This window comes from Cyanistes caeruleus, chromosome 5 (genome assembly GCF_971803275.1).
Source record: "Cyanistes caeruleus chromosome 5, bCyaCae1.hap1.1, whole genome shotgun sequence".
In the NCBI taxonomy this organism is placed as follows: Eukaryota; Metazoa; Chordata; class Aves; order Passeriformes; family Paridae; genus Cyanistes; species Cyanistes caeruleus.
In genome coordinates this window covers 58,210,341-58,222,806 of record NC_141705.1, presented here as the reverse complement: position 1 = coordinate 58,222,806, position 12,466 = coordinate 58,210,341, and the positions used below count along the sequence as shown (strand labels likewise).

At 37.5% G+C, this 12,466-nt stretch overlaps 1 protein-coding gene across 7 annotated transcripts in view; it reads right to left on the bottom strand.

The window, feature by feature from the left end:
* Nucleotides 1-12,466, bottom strand: part of ARHGAP10 (Rho GTPase activating protein 10) — a 136,456-nt gene that overhangs the window by 59,077 nt on the left and 64,913 nt on the right. For 5 of the 7 annotated variants that reach the window (XR_002864339.2, XM_023926299.2, XM_086889411.1 and 2 more), the window contains exons 9-13: nt 11,940-12,046; nt 10,231-10,325; nt 7,403-7,484; nt 6,352-6,394; nt 5,004-5,069 (exon numbers count right to left, since the gene is read on the bottom strand). Coding sequence is in view for 6 of the 7 variants with exons in the window: in XM_023926299.2 (XP_023782067.1) it covers nt 5,004-5,069; nt 6,352-6,394; nt 7,403-7,484; nt 10,231-10,325; nt 11,940-12,046 (393 nt within the window). In the remaining variant the exon portion in view is untranslated. The remainder of the gene's footprint in view (nt 1-5,003; nt 5,070-6,351; nt 6,395-7,402; nt 7,485-10,230; nt 10,326-11,939; nt 12,047-12,466) is intronic. The other 2 variants (XM_023926300.2, XM_086889412.1) reach the window with 1 other exon arrangement.

The following is a 12,466-nucleotide window of genomic DNA, read 5'->3' as shown; positions in this document are numbered from 1 at the left end:
TAAAACCAGTCATATGAGAAAAAGTTTCTTCCCAAATAAATATTAGATGAAGTATGTAAAAATCATTAGCCTTTTAATGAATTACTGTCAGACAGAGCCATAATACACAGCAATAATTCTCAATATGGTAGAGAGAACTTGGCATTTTCTACCTCCTCCTCCTCCTCCTCCTGCTGCTGCTTAGCCTTGCTGCATCTTTTCTCTCCTCTCTGATGCCTTCCTCTTCCTCAAACAGTCTGCAGCAGCCTCCTCGGCCATCTCACATTCTTGAGCCTGCTGAACTCCTCCCTGCCAGCACTGCTCCTTCCTCTGTCCCAGCAGGGAGCTGCCAGGCTAGGGCTGCAGCTGCTCCTTCCCTTGCTTGCTCCACCTGGGCCAAAATAGCCCTTTTTCCTCCCCAGGATGTAGGCACTGCTGGAATGGTGCTGAGCCTTAAGCTAGATGCCAGCTTCAGAGCTGGCTCAAATCAACAGAATAAGCCAAATCGCCTTTATTTTATCTGTGCTCATCAAAACACACATCTCAGGAGTATGCTCACAGTCTAGCCGTGCACAAAAGAACAAAACAGGAAAAAAAAACCAGCTATGGGGCCACAACACTGTTCTTCTCAAAATATGAAGTTATCAACACAACCAAATAAGCAATCCTTAGAACAAGTATGATAGCATGCTATGCACCACTTGGAGAGACTAAAAAAACCTCAATAATATAGTCCTTGATACACTCCAAACAAGAAAGCACTACAAATCTGTCCTGAGAGCAGCAAACACTTTTTGCTTCAAACTTCTCAGACGTGTCCAGGAAAATTCTGGTACCAAACTAACACCAAGCTTTGCCAAAATGCATCACACTTTTTTTATACAATGTCTTCCACTACTTTTAGTAACACAGAACAAGCCTTCTGCATCATATGCAAGATGCTAAAAAGCTGAAAAAATACTGTCACACTCAGCTTTTGCTTATCTCAGAAGTTGATTTGTGACTTCCTGCGCTTCTAACATTAAAAGTGGGGGGAACCAACTGTGCTGACCCCAAACGTACATTTACGGGCTTAGAAATAATCAAGGTCAAACCACAAAACCTACTGCTCAGTATTAAAAGAGATGTGATAATGCAGAAATCTCTGAAAAATCGCAGTATTGAAACTATGACAATCCTCCAGCAATAATCATGAGTCTGTGATAGAAATTATCAGATAATTGATCGGTTTCAAATTCATCAACCTGAAAAAAGCACAGCTAATTGCTAGCAGCCATCAAGGAGTGCAAAGAGGCATTAATATTTCAACACAGTTTTTGATGATACCTTTAACCATACTTTCAAATGATGTTTTATTTAAAATATACAAACCTGGTTTGAAACAGTCCTATTTCTGATTTAATCTGCACATTTCAGATCTGCAGCACATCCAGCACTGGTATTGCCTGGCATTTACGGAACACAATTGACAGGATGACTCACTGCAAGGAATAGCTCACCACTGCCTGAAATGCTGAAGGGTTCCGACGCCGTGTCTGCCGGCTCAACCGCTATTGGCAACCTGGAGCGGTAAAGCCCTGCAGCACAACTTCCTTCATATTTACATTATCTCAAGATGTTTGGCTGCCTGATACCAGAATTTGGCACAGGCACGCAGTTTGTGAAGCATGCTTAGAAATAGAAGGTACTGTAAGCAAGATGGTAATTTATACTATTGTAAGCAAGGTACATAGCAGGCAAGTTTACTTTGTGACTGGCACTGTACATGAGGCTGACACAGACTCGCAATATAGCTGCAAATACAACCTCTTATACCAAAGCCCATGGCACAGAGACAGCCATACGAGTGACACTGTAAATTCAAGGTAATGACAGAGGGGTTTTTGTCACTTAGAAAGGTTTTCTACTCCCTCCTCACCGTGTACTTCTGCCTAAGGAGCAGCCGGCCTGGACACGCAGCTCAATGCTGCCATCTCTCTCTGCAGCTCAGACTGGCGGCTCCGGGAGCTCTAAGCTCAAGACAAACACTGCTCTGGCAAGCTTCACCCATCACATCCCCTCAGAAGGTACAACCAACTACTTGCACACAAAAACATGCACAGAGCCTTTACTAGTGGAGCAAGCAGCTCTTTGATGTTTCCATAAACATCTACCCTGTTCTATTATTCTCAGTAGAGAATAATAAATGAAAAACTCCAAAGAGAATCCCAAAATGCTCTCTCCAAGACAAAACACAGGTGCACATCCAACCAGCACTGAGAGAGATGGGATGCATATCCTGACGCCTCAGCATTTCCTACCAGGTAAAGCACAGCAAATCTCTTGTAAGGCAATGCTGAATCACATGCATTTTAACCAACACACTGATTTCTGCACTTCTATTCATTCAGAGCAAATAATTCCCTTCTTGGCTTTATAAAATGGAACATAACCGAAAAAAAAATTATCCAGCCATTGACAAGTTTATGTTCAATATCTCTGTTATGCTCTTCTCTCTCTGAATACCAGACTACTTCTGCTGTGACATGACAAGACTATTCTCAGTTTCCACCCACACTAGACTGTCCTCTCTTTCCACCCACGCCAACCTCACACCCATTATGATTAAAAGAGATAAAAACATGGCACACAAGCACCGTCTCTGAAGAAGCATCTGTCCTGTTTTCTCCTGCTGAATATAACTCACTTTTGATGTGTTATCATTAAAGTAAAAAAACCAAGTAAAAACTGTTTTCAAGAAAATGTACAGGTAGAAAATTCTGCAGCTTGAGAGATGGATTTTCTTCATCATACAACTATTTGTCCAAACTCTTTTGAGACAAACAATTGAATGCTCTCCTGGCCCTCCATTTGTTTAGCTCAGCAGACATCAGCATAAGGTCCTTTAGAGATTTTTTTTTGGAGTTGTTTGCTTGTTTTGTTTTTAAAATGCAGTTGATGTTAAAGTTCAGAATCAGTAAACAGAAAATCATCAACGACTGCTTGAAATGTAATGGACAAATCAAGTGCATTTCTGGGTTCCTGTAAGGTAATACTTCACCTGAATATATTTTTGGAACCCCAGGATAAGACATATTAATTGAAAACTGATTTATTTTCTTTCTTGAGTACTCTCCAAAACAAAATTAATAGACACAAGTCTTTCTCATTGGTAGTAATTACCACAAAGCACTCTACTGACTGCACATCTTACAAAGGCTGTGTACAAGGGACAGCAAAGCTGCAAAGTCTCCACAGACTCAGGGAACTTTAATTCTTTCCCAGGTACGTTTCTGGGTAGATCCCACTATGGGGAGACATGCTGCTAACCCATGAAAGCTCATCATTTGTCTTAAGCAAGAGAGTTATGCAAGTACTTTGTACCTTCTTAATCAAGGCATAAAAGACAGAGTAAACTTAAACCTCCATCCAGTTTAACCTATCCACCCACAGCCTTGAGGGAGAAAAAGGAAAAAAAAAAAAAAGGCAACAGAAAATATTTTTCCAAATAGTTATTTCATGGAGAAAAGTTCACATTTTTTCCACAGTTCTGCTCATTTCACTTTTCTTGTAGGGTATCAGAAAAACAAAAAATTACCCACTATTTTAACAATATTGAAGACAACTATTTCAACACATTTATAAATAATAAAGCTACATAATAGTACACTCCACACTGCTTATTGTAAAGTAGCTGTAACTACTATAAGTTACTTACTATTGTAAGGTATCTGTAACTGTACTATAGGCCAAAACTGGCCTTTCATTACATGAGCACATGCCACCCTTTTTATTAAATCTGCCTCATTCACTCTAAAGAGAAGATCCAAACTATATTGAGACAGGGTTTTGCAGTGAAGACAACTTATCTGTAGGATGCCAGCTTTATCTGCAATGTTTCCCAGCTCAAATATTCAAATTGTAAATGCCAGTAACTGAAATTTTAAAGTCATGAGACAGGCAAAGTTATCTGAAAAATATTCAGAAGAACAGAATGAGCAAAAATAACACAAGAGAGAATATGGCCTAATCTGGAATAACATCTTTAATGCACCAGACATTGATACAAAAAGGTCTAAGAGAAACAGGACTTCAGGTACTTCTTGCTGTTTAAATGCAAAATTTTAAGTATCACAAATGCTGCTTGTGTTCCTAAAAATCTTGTATAGTACATGGACGACACTGTTTTTCAGTAAGATGCTGCACTGACAGCAAGCATGAACCTGCTCTTCTGCTCATCTTATTTAAGATAGACTGTGATACACAGAAAGATGTAAGTATTCTGCAATGCCAGACCTCTAGAAAAAGATACAATTCCTGAAAAATTCTAAGTGACCCCTTTGGGGGTAGGAAAGACAGAATTTAGGAGAAAATCAAACTGCATACAGAGAAATTATAACATTTCCTTTAAAAAGCTGAGATATATACTGTAACTTTGCCTACTTTCATGTCTTCACCTCTTTTTTTAAAAAAAAACATAACCAAATATCTGGTTCTCCACACAATGCCATGTACAACGCAGTGAGACTCAGAGTGGCTGCTCACCACACACTTAAGCACAGCCTCTCCAAAATCAATCCCAAATTCCTCTTTATCCCTGGGGTGATGCTAACTCCACAAAAAGTACTTCAACACTTTTTGTTAATCACTTGCCTGCTCAGCTCCTGTTCTTCTGCCTTAAGAGACTGAACAGAAAGGAAACACTGAAATAAATTACTCTGTTCCAATGGCAAAGCAAAGGTGCAGGCACTGCCTACAAAACACAGGTTTCCCTTAGCTATTGTGCACAAAAATTGGCTCCCTTTTTCAAGAGAGGTGCCATTTCCCACTTGTGAGCACTTCTGGCAAACACACTTCTTGAAAGAAAGCCATGCATAAAAGGATGAGACTGGATAGATTCCTGTCTTGATCACTGCAATCAGTTAAATGTCTTCCATGGTAAAGTCTTTTCCAGAGATCTGCAGGAGACTTTACCACACAAGCCTTCTTGACAGAGCAGACCAGATGCTTCACCCTCCTCACAAACAGATTGGGTTGATCATTACCTCGTGTTTCAACAGCACTGATGCACTTTTTGATGATGGTGAACCCTATCTTATCCAACTGTGCACCTACAAAAAAAAAAAAAAAAAAAAAAGAAAAAAAGAAAAAAGGGCTGAACAGTTTTAAAGTAGCATTACAATTATGTCTTTCTCTGAAAATAAGGCTGGACTTAATCATAAATCTAGTACCTTTGAGGCAAAACAGTAAATATTCTGAAACTGGTAGAATGCATCACTTTCTATAGAGAAATTCTGCTTTTCTCCTTCACAAGCCTGCCTAGCCAAAGTAAAGGCTTGTTCCAGTGATAGTGGCTTCAGTGAATCTGTTCACAGCAGCATCCTTTGAAGAATGGGATCTCTGATTAGTTACACATGTTGGCAGATGCAAGATGGAATTTAACAGTACTTACTGCAACATCGACAACATCTGAGAGAGTTCACCAAATGGGACAAGGAAGTACTTATGATGAAAAAACGTAATTATCAACAGCAAGGCTTTTACTGAGTCCTACCCTCAGCCAAAGAAATTCCCACACTAAAGATACAGGACACATGTATATAATTTCACAGCAGTTAATGATCTGACTACATGAAAGCAGATGTATGAACAGGACAACAGCTGAGCTCCAGCATTCCTTTGTTGTTCCTATCATACTGTTTTCTTCACATCAAAACTTCATTTAAAAGCTTACATTGCAAAACTGCCCTTCCCCCAAACATCTGGCCTTCCGCTCCTGGGGACCTGGTCTTGCACCATGAAAAGACAAATCTGAGGAAATGTTTCTATTAATAACACCAAAATCCAGCTTTAATCAGCAATTTCAAGATTTTAAAAAAGCAAGCATAAACTGCCTCATAATCAAAAGATACCTGTTCTTTGCCAACAGAAGAATGCTAATGTTGTCTAAAGAAAGCCATCTCTTCTACTTCTCTATTTTGGTTTATATTTTAAATGCACAAATTCAGCTTTTTTGCTTATCTTGACATTCAGCTGCTTTTAAAACCATACCTAAACATTCTAACAGAAATGTACACACAGTCTGGATTAAGAAATTGTGATGCATTTACATACAAATTCACCCTCGAATTTCAGGCATGAAGTAAACTGGCAAAAACAATCAGACTGTTTCTCCAGCTTATGTCCAGTCCTATAATTCTTACATATGTACTGAGTTAGTGTGAAAATCCATTAATTACAAAATCTACAAGTAATATTCAAAACCCAAGATTTAAAAGTAAAATAATTAATCTGGGTCCAGAGGAAAAAAATCAAAACAAAACAAATTATCTTTGCCTTTCTCAATTGTAAAATATTAACATAATCAGTCTTAATGCTAATTCAAATACTTACTTCCCTCTTGTTTTGCATTCGCTCTATTCAAGTTGATGAGCAGCTAACACAAAAGGAGTAAAAAAGACATAAATTATTTTAAAGAATTTCATGAAACCAGAAAAAAATACTCTCAATCTTAATGCTCAGTAGGCACAAATACAGCTGTTTACAGCCAGAACACAGCACCACCAGCAGCTCTAACAGCCTGCTGTTAGACCAGGTCTGTGCCCCCTCAGAACAATGTCACTACAGCCACTGAAATTAACTGGGATTTGTGCGCTCCCTATTCCTACGTTTCTCTGCAGGTTCAATTCCCACAGTTTCAGGTCATGCAAATTGATGATTCCTGGGACTTATTTCCCAGTGTGGCTTTCCCAGAAGTTGCAACCTTATTGGGGAGTCCATCTCAGCCAACGTGTCACGATAATAAACACCTCTGCAAATGAAACCAGACTAGTGTAACAATGAGGTCAATCAAACCTACAGCTACTGGGGCAGACACGTGACTGTGTCGTTGTCTAGAAATCCCCATTATTTCTGGTCCACAAGACCAATATATTTATCACTGTAAGAATGAATAGTGTGTTTCAGTTCAACATTTCAGAGCAGTTTCCTGATGCAAGGCAGAAATAAAGCCAATTCATGTACAGCCTCAGTCCCAATGACAAGAACTTTTTTGATCTGGTTTTAAAAAATAAAATAATAACATCATGTAACTCACTCATGCAAGTTTTGCCACTGGAATGCAGCATGTCAACATAAGACTAAGTGAACATGCTTATACTAGACATTTTCTACAACACAAATATTATTATTATTGGGATGGGAAACCATTTATAAAAACAGATGCTGTCATTACAATGAAAAATTCTCATATTAGCAGTTATCTACACTGAACTTTACCAAGTTATTCACGTCTCCTGAGTTTTATTTCACTTTTATCCTTTATGCATTGAATGTATCAAAGCTACATAATCTCCGTTTATTGAAGTATAACTGGGATCAGAAAGCAGAGGGTGAGAGAATACCCCATTATACTAAAAAAGAATATTTAAAAAATTACGCTTACAGCTTCTTTTCCATCCAAGGCTTCCATCCACAGCTTCCTGTCTTCTTCAGAAAATGCCTGCATGGTCACAGGAACGCCAGGCCTGCAAATGCATGAACAACATAAAGTAACTGCATTCATCAGCAACTAAAAAAATGCTTTTCAAATTCTATTTCCATCTACAAGCAAAAGCCCATTGTCCTAAAAGTCTGGGTTCATTTTCTTTTGCTTAATAACTGAACACTGCTGATCTTGAAAATAAAAGGTATAGAAGTGATACACGCAGTAAGGAATTGGGAGAACAGGGAGGAAAAAGGAAAGTGAATGCAATCTGCAAACAATTTATTTGAAATAGCTTATTGTTGATCACCTGCTGATTCCAACACTTGCTGCCGTTACTGAATTTTGTGAATTGTAAATAAACCTGAACTTCCATTGTTGTTGGATGAAAAACGGCATTTGTTAACTCAATATATAATCTTCATCTTTAAAGCAGCAGCAATGATTTTAGCAAATAAATATCTTGTGAGAGCAACCACCTTAATTCAGTAAAAATAGAAACAAAACCATTTAGTTCTTTTCACTAAATTACAATTGTCAAGGTATCTGAGTATCAACCCAGAAGCAATACATCAAACTCAGTATATACTGCATAAAAGATCATTTTTTTGTCTTCAAAATAAAGTCAAAGAAAACAAAACCTTCCCTCATTGTCCTGTATTGGACAAAATTAAAATCTAGGTAGTATTTCAGAAGGATAATGCTCTTTATCAGTAAAATAACTTTTTCCTATCTAGACAACCTCTGCTCTCTCCTTAAGATTTGAATTTCTCTGCATTTACCACTAGTTACCTTCAAGAAAACATGATGTAGTACTAGAAACAGAAAAAAGTATTCCTTCCTAGAGAATTCACCAGAATCTTAGCACCCTCAGAGCCATAAATATCAGAATTTAAAGAAAATACAACCATCTCAGCTTTCCTTTTGAAAGTAAAATATGCAAATTTTCAGCTAGCTCCAAGTTATGCTTAAGTCACACACAAGGCCAAATGTTTGCTACTTAAGTCTTCCCTAAAATTTTACGACCTTGCCTCCTTCCAAAGCACAGTACCAAAGAAAACCCCCATGCCCAGCTGTCAATCCCTGTGTTATTTTTTAACTTGGACAAGCTGAGGGATAAGTGTGCCCTGAACTGATACCAAGGAAACAAGCTAATGGCCTGCAGCACAGAGCTAATCTCCATGGGAACATCTCAGTACTACACACATATATTATTAAAAGAAAAATGTCTGATATCAAGGTCACAGTGGATCAAATTGTGTCTATTATGTCAAGACAGAAAGATGAACTAGATTTTTCCCCTTTTTACCAGAGAAGAGAATGAAAAAGTGTTTTTCAGGATCAAGGAAACCCTGCTCTCCATCCAGCTCTTTATAAACTCCAGATACCCCACTGAACAGATGACACATGGAGGGGGACAGACTGACATTTTTCTTGCTATTTTTTAGCAATTTTATCAGACTCAGTTTGAAATCTGTTATCCCTACTGACCAATCCATACACTGACCCAAGAGGAGCTGATGCCTGGAGTATAAATCTTTAATCCCTTTCATATAGTTGGGACACAGTGTTAGAATAGCTAAAACACATCCTCCTCAACTCAAAAATGCAAGTTCAAACCATGCTCATGACAAACATCACCTGAGCTGTAAATGAGCATCTTGTCATCTGCCACATGGCCTAGAAGATTTCTGATGCAGTGGGAGCTTCACATCCCTTTACCCATTGCTTGCTGTAGGAATGAACATGCTTCAGGCCATGTGTGACCAGTCTAACTGGTCACACAAGCTCAGCACAGACTCTGATTAAAATTTGAGCACATAATCACAGACATATATGCAGACCATTAGTAATCAAGGACAGGGAGGCCTGACAGCATTGGCCCCGCTGCTTTTGAAGTGAAAAATGCTAAGAATCTGACACAAAAAAAACTAAAAGCCTATAAAACTTGAAGACTCCTACATTATAAATTAGCATGTAGTTAATTGGTAAAAGTAAGGAGCAAACATATAGATTAAAAACAGCTCAGAGGGGGTGGATGCAAAAACTCAGCAGCAATCCACTAATTTATATCTAGCATTTAATTCTAGACATGATCCATTTCTGCATCAAAAGGATATAGCATTACCACAGCCATATTTATTTGCAGTACCTTATTAAGTTAGACACCCTCTCCTTCATAAACAAAGGAAAACTAGAATGCTGTTGAAATTTTGCGATCCTTTCGAGAAAAAGATTAGCAAGTCTTTTCTTTAGAAATAGAGCAACAAGTGGTGCCTCAAAAAGACAGTGGCAGCAATGATCAAAATGCAGTAGATAATTATACCAGGCACAAAAATCCCAATAACCTTATTTCAGTCTGAAAATCCAGCACATCTCCTCAGCAACCCATCATTTTGGAATACAGGTTTGTGATACAATATGGACATGCCTATATAAATTATTACTGCAATCAGTCTTTCACTATATCTGTATGTACTTCAATTTAAGCCGTGTTCCTTCACTATGAAAACAACTCTTAATAGCTCCTCTTAACTCTGTCTGTGCCTTTCTTTAATGTGAGCTCAGGCAATGTCTACATTTCAGTTTAGTTCCTCTTTGCTTCTGCTACACTCAGCTGAGGTAAAACCCAGTGAGCCACGGCAGTGTTTGCCTGCTCCTCCAGTGACCATTCCCATTGAAATTCTTACTGAGCATTGAAGAAATCAGCAGAAAACACAACAGTAATTTTGCAGTAGTTTTAACTACTACTTAAAAAGAGCTCTTCCTAGTGTGATTCACAAGCTTACCTGTCTGAAGCTTCTAAGTCAAAACAGAATCGCCTGTCTATTGTATCTGTATTTCTTTTGGTACAATACGTAAGGACAAAGAGTTCCGCATCACCCTGTGAAAAGAAAGTTTTTATAAGCTTGACCCAGTTTTTGTAAGTTTTTATAAGCTCCAGTGAGCCAGCTGTACAAGGCAAGTAAGGTAAATTTACATTAAATGGCAAAAGCTATACTGAAAATGGACACTTGCAAAAGAATTCGCCCATGTTTGCAGTTTACTTTTCTACACAATTACATAAATTCTGGTCAATTCTGAGACATAAATCAAAAAATATTGAGTCCATTTTAGCTGGTACTTTACTATTCAGTACCACAATAAGTTCAACTAATAAAAATATTTTGCACTAGTTACAATATAAACACACAAAGAGACTTTTCCCATTTTATGTCAGGCACAGTTATTTCCATAGTAAAAGATACACTAACTAGAACAAAGGAAATGTTCTTTACTATCTATAACACGTCTTACAGAAACTTCTTTCTTCAAGACCAACACCAGGATCTTATTTTATCCAGGAATCACAATCTCATCTGTGAATGCCTGAGTTGTACCAGATTAAATCAGGATTAACAGCACATTTTAATTATTTCTTGTCTTATTCAGCATCTCCAGACATAGAAGGCTGTCACTGAAGGAGTAACTGCAGAGGTTTCCAAATGGGAGATCTTTTAATACAGCAGAAATTGTTTCATAGGTGTTTTAGAATGCTGAATGATCAGATACACACACACACACTATATACTATACTAACTAAAATGGTTTATTACAATTAGAGTAAATTAGGATAAAAAACTCAGAAGTACTGAAGTGATTAAGGAAACCAAATGCTACCATTTTTCAGTACAACAGGTTTTCCAAAGCTTTTGAAAGATTCTTCCAAATCCAATATGTTCCTAAATACAGAGTCCTCAAAATAATGAAAGCAATCTCCCCTCTGCTGAAACTAACATGATACAATAACTTGATAAAATTCCAACAACGTGGTTTTCTAACCTAATTTGAAGACAGGGCAGGATGCTGCATTTACAGGCATACTGACTGAAGCCATAGTTTCCAGATTCAGATATCCTTTTTCCTTGCAACAAAATGCATTTTACCCCTATCAATACATTCATTTAATGTGTTATCTTTAAAGGTAATGAGTGCCATCAATTCCCAACTATTTCAGTAGAATTAAAGCCATTTAAAGATAAATAAAGTCTTGGGTCATGAATATTTCAGATGCTTTTAAAGATATCTGAAATTACATTCAGTTATCAATTCAAATTATATTCCTATGAAAATCCACTTTTCTAGTCCCACTTCTACTATTTAAATCTCCAAAAGAAAACTACAGCTGAACAATTAATAAAGAAATTTCTAGATTAGTTATATTTTCCTGATTTATACTTTAGAAAGTTAAAGGCCTCATGGATAAACAGGATTCTAAATGGTGAAACTTTGTGCCAGATCTTCTGGTCTTCTGAAAGGAAGCAACTGAAAAGTCTAGAGAATTCTTATCTATTAATCCATCCCCTACTTTAGGTTAATGTCCTTCAAAGGCAGACTGAATTGCATGAGGGAAGATGAAAAAACAGGACAAGGAGTGTAGAGGGGGAAACTTGACACATCTGACACATTTTCTGATCTTAATACAGGAATAACAGTAAGAATATATAAATATACATACAACTTTCCCTCCTGATCTGTGTTCAAATGGGATCATGGAGAACTTCTTTGTCTCTTTCCTGTACATGCAATAGTGCTTCACCCAACTGGAACCAAAGGGAGCAGGCCCTACATAACACAAAAGTAATAAATAGTATGTACTTTTTCCAATTTCTGCATTCTCTTCTCCTGCTTTCTAAAGTGATACTTAAGAGCCCTACTTAATTCCTAATAATGCAGTATTTAAAGCAAAGGGACAAATTAAGAATATTATACAATATCATACAAATGTTAGCCACTGCTTATTAATCTAAGAACCAATGCATCTTGTACTTCCCTCTTATGCTTAATGACAAATGGAAAGAATTATTAATGTATCTTTCTCTCACCACTACAGACAAAATATTTTTTCCTTATAAACTAAATACCCCCTTGAGACTTTATTTAGCAGAACACAGAAAGCTAGATTTACACCTGGTAACTTGAAACTAAACAACCACAGATTACCACACGTCTGTTGCAAGTTCTAAACAATCTCTTGATTAAGGC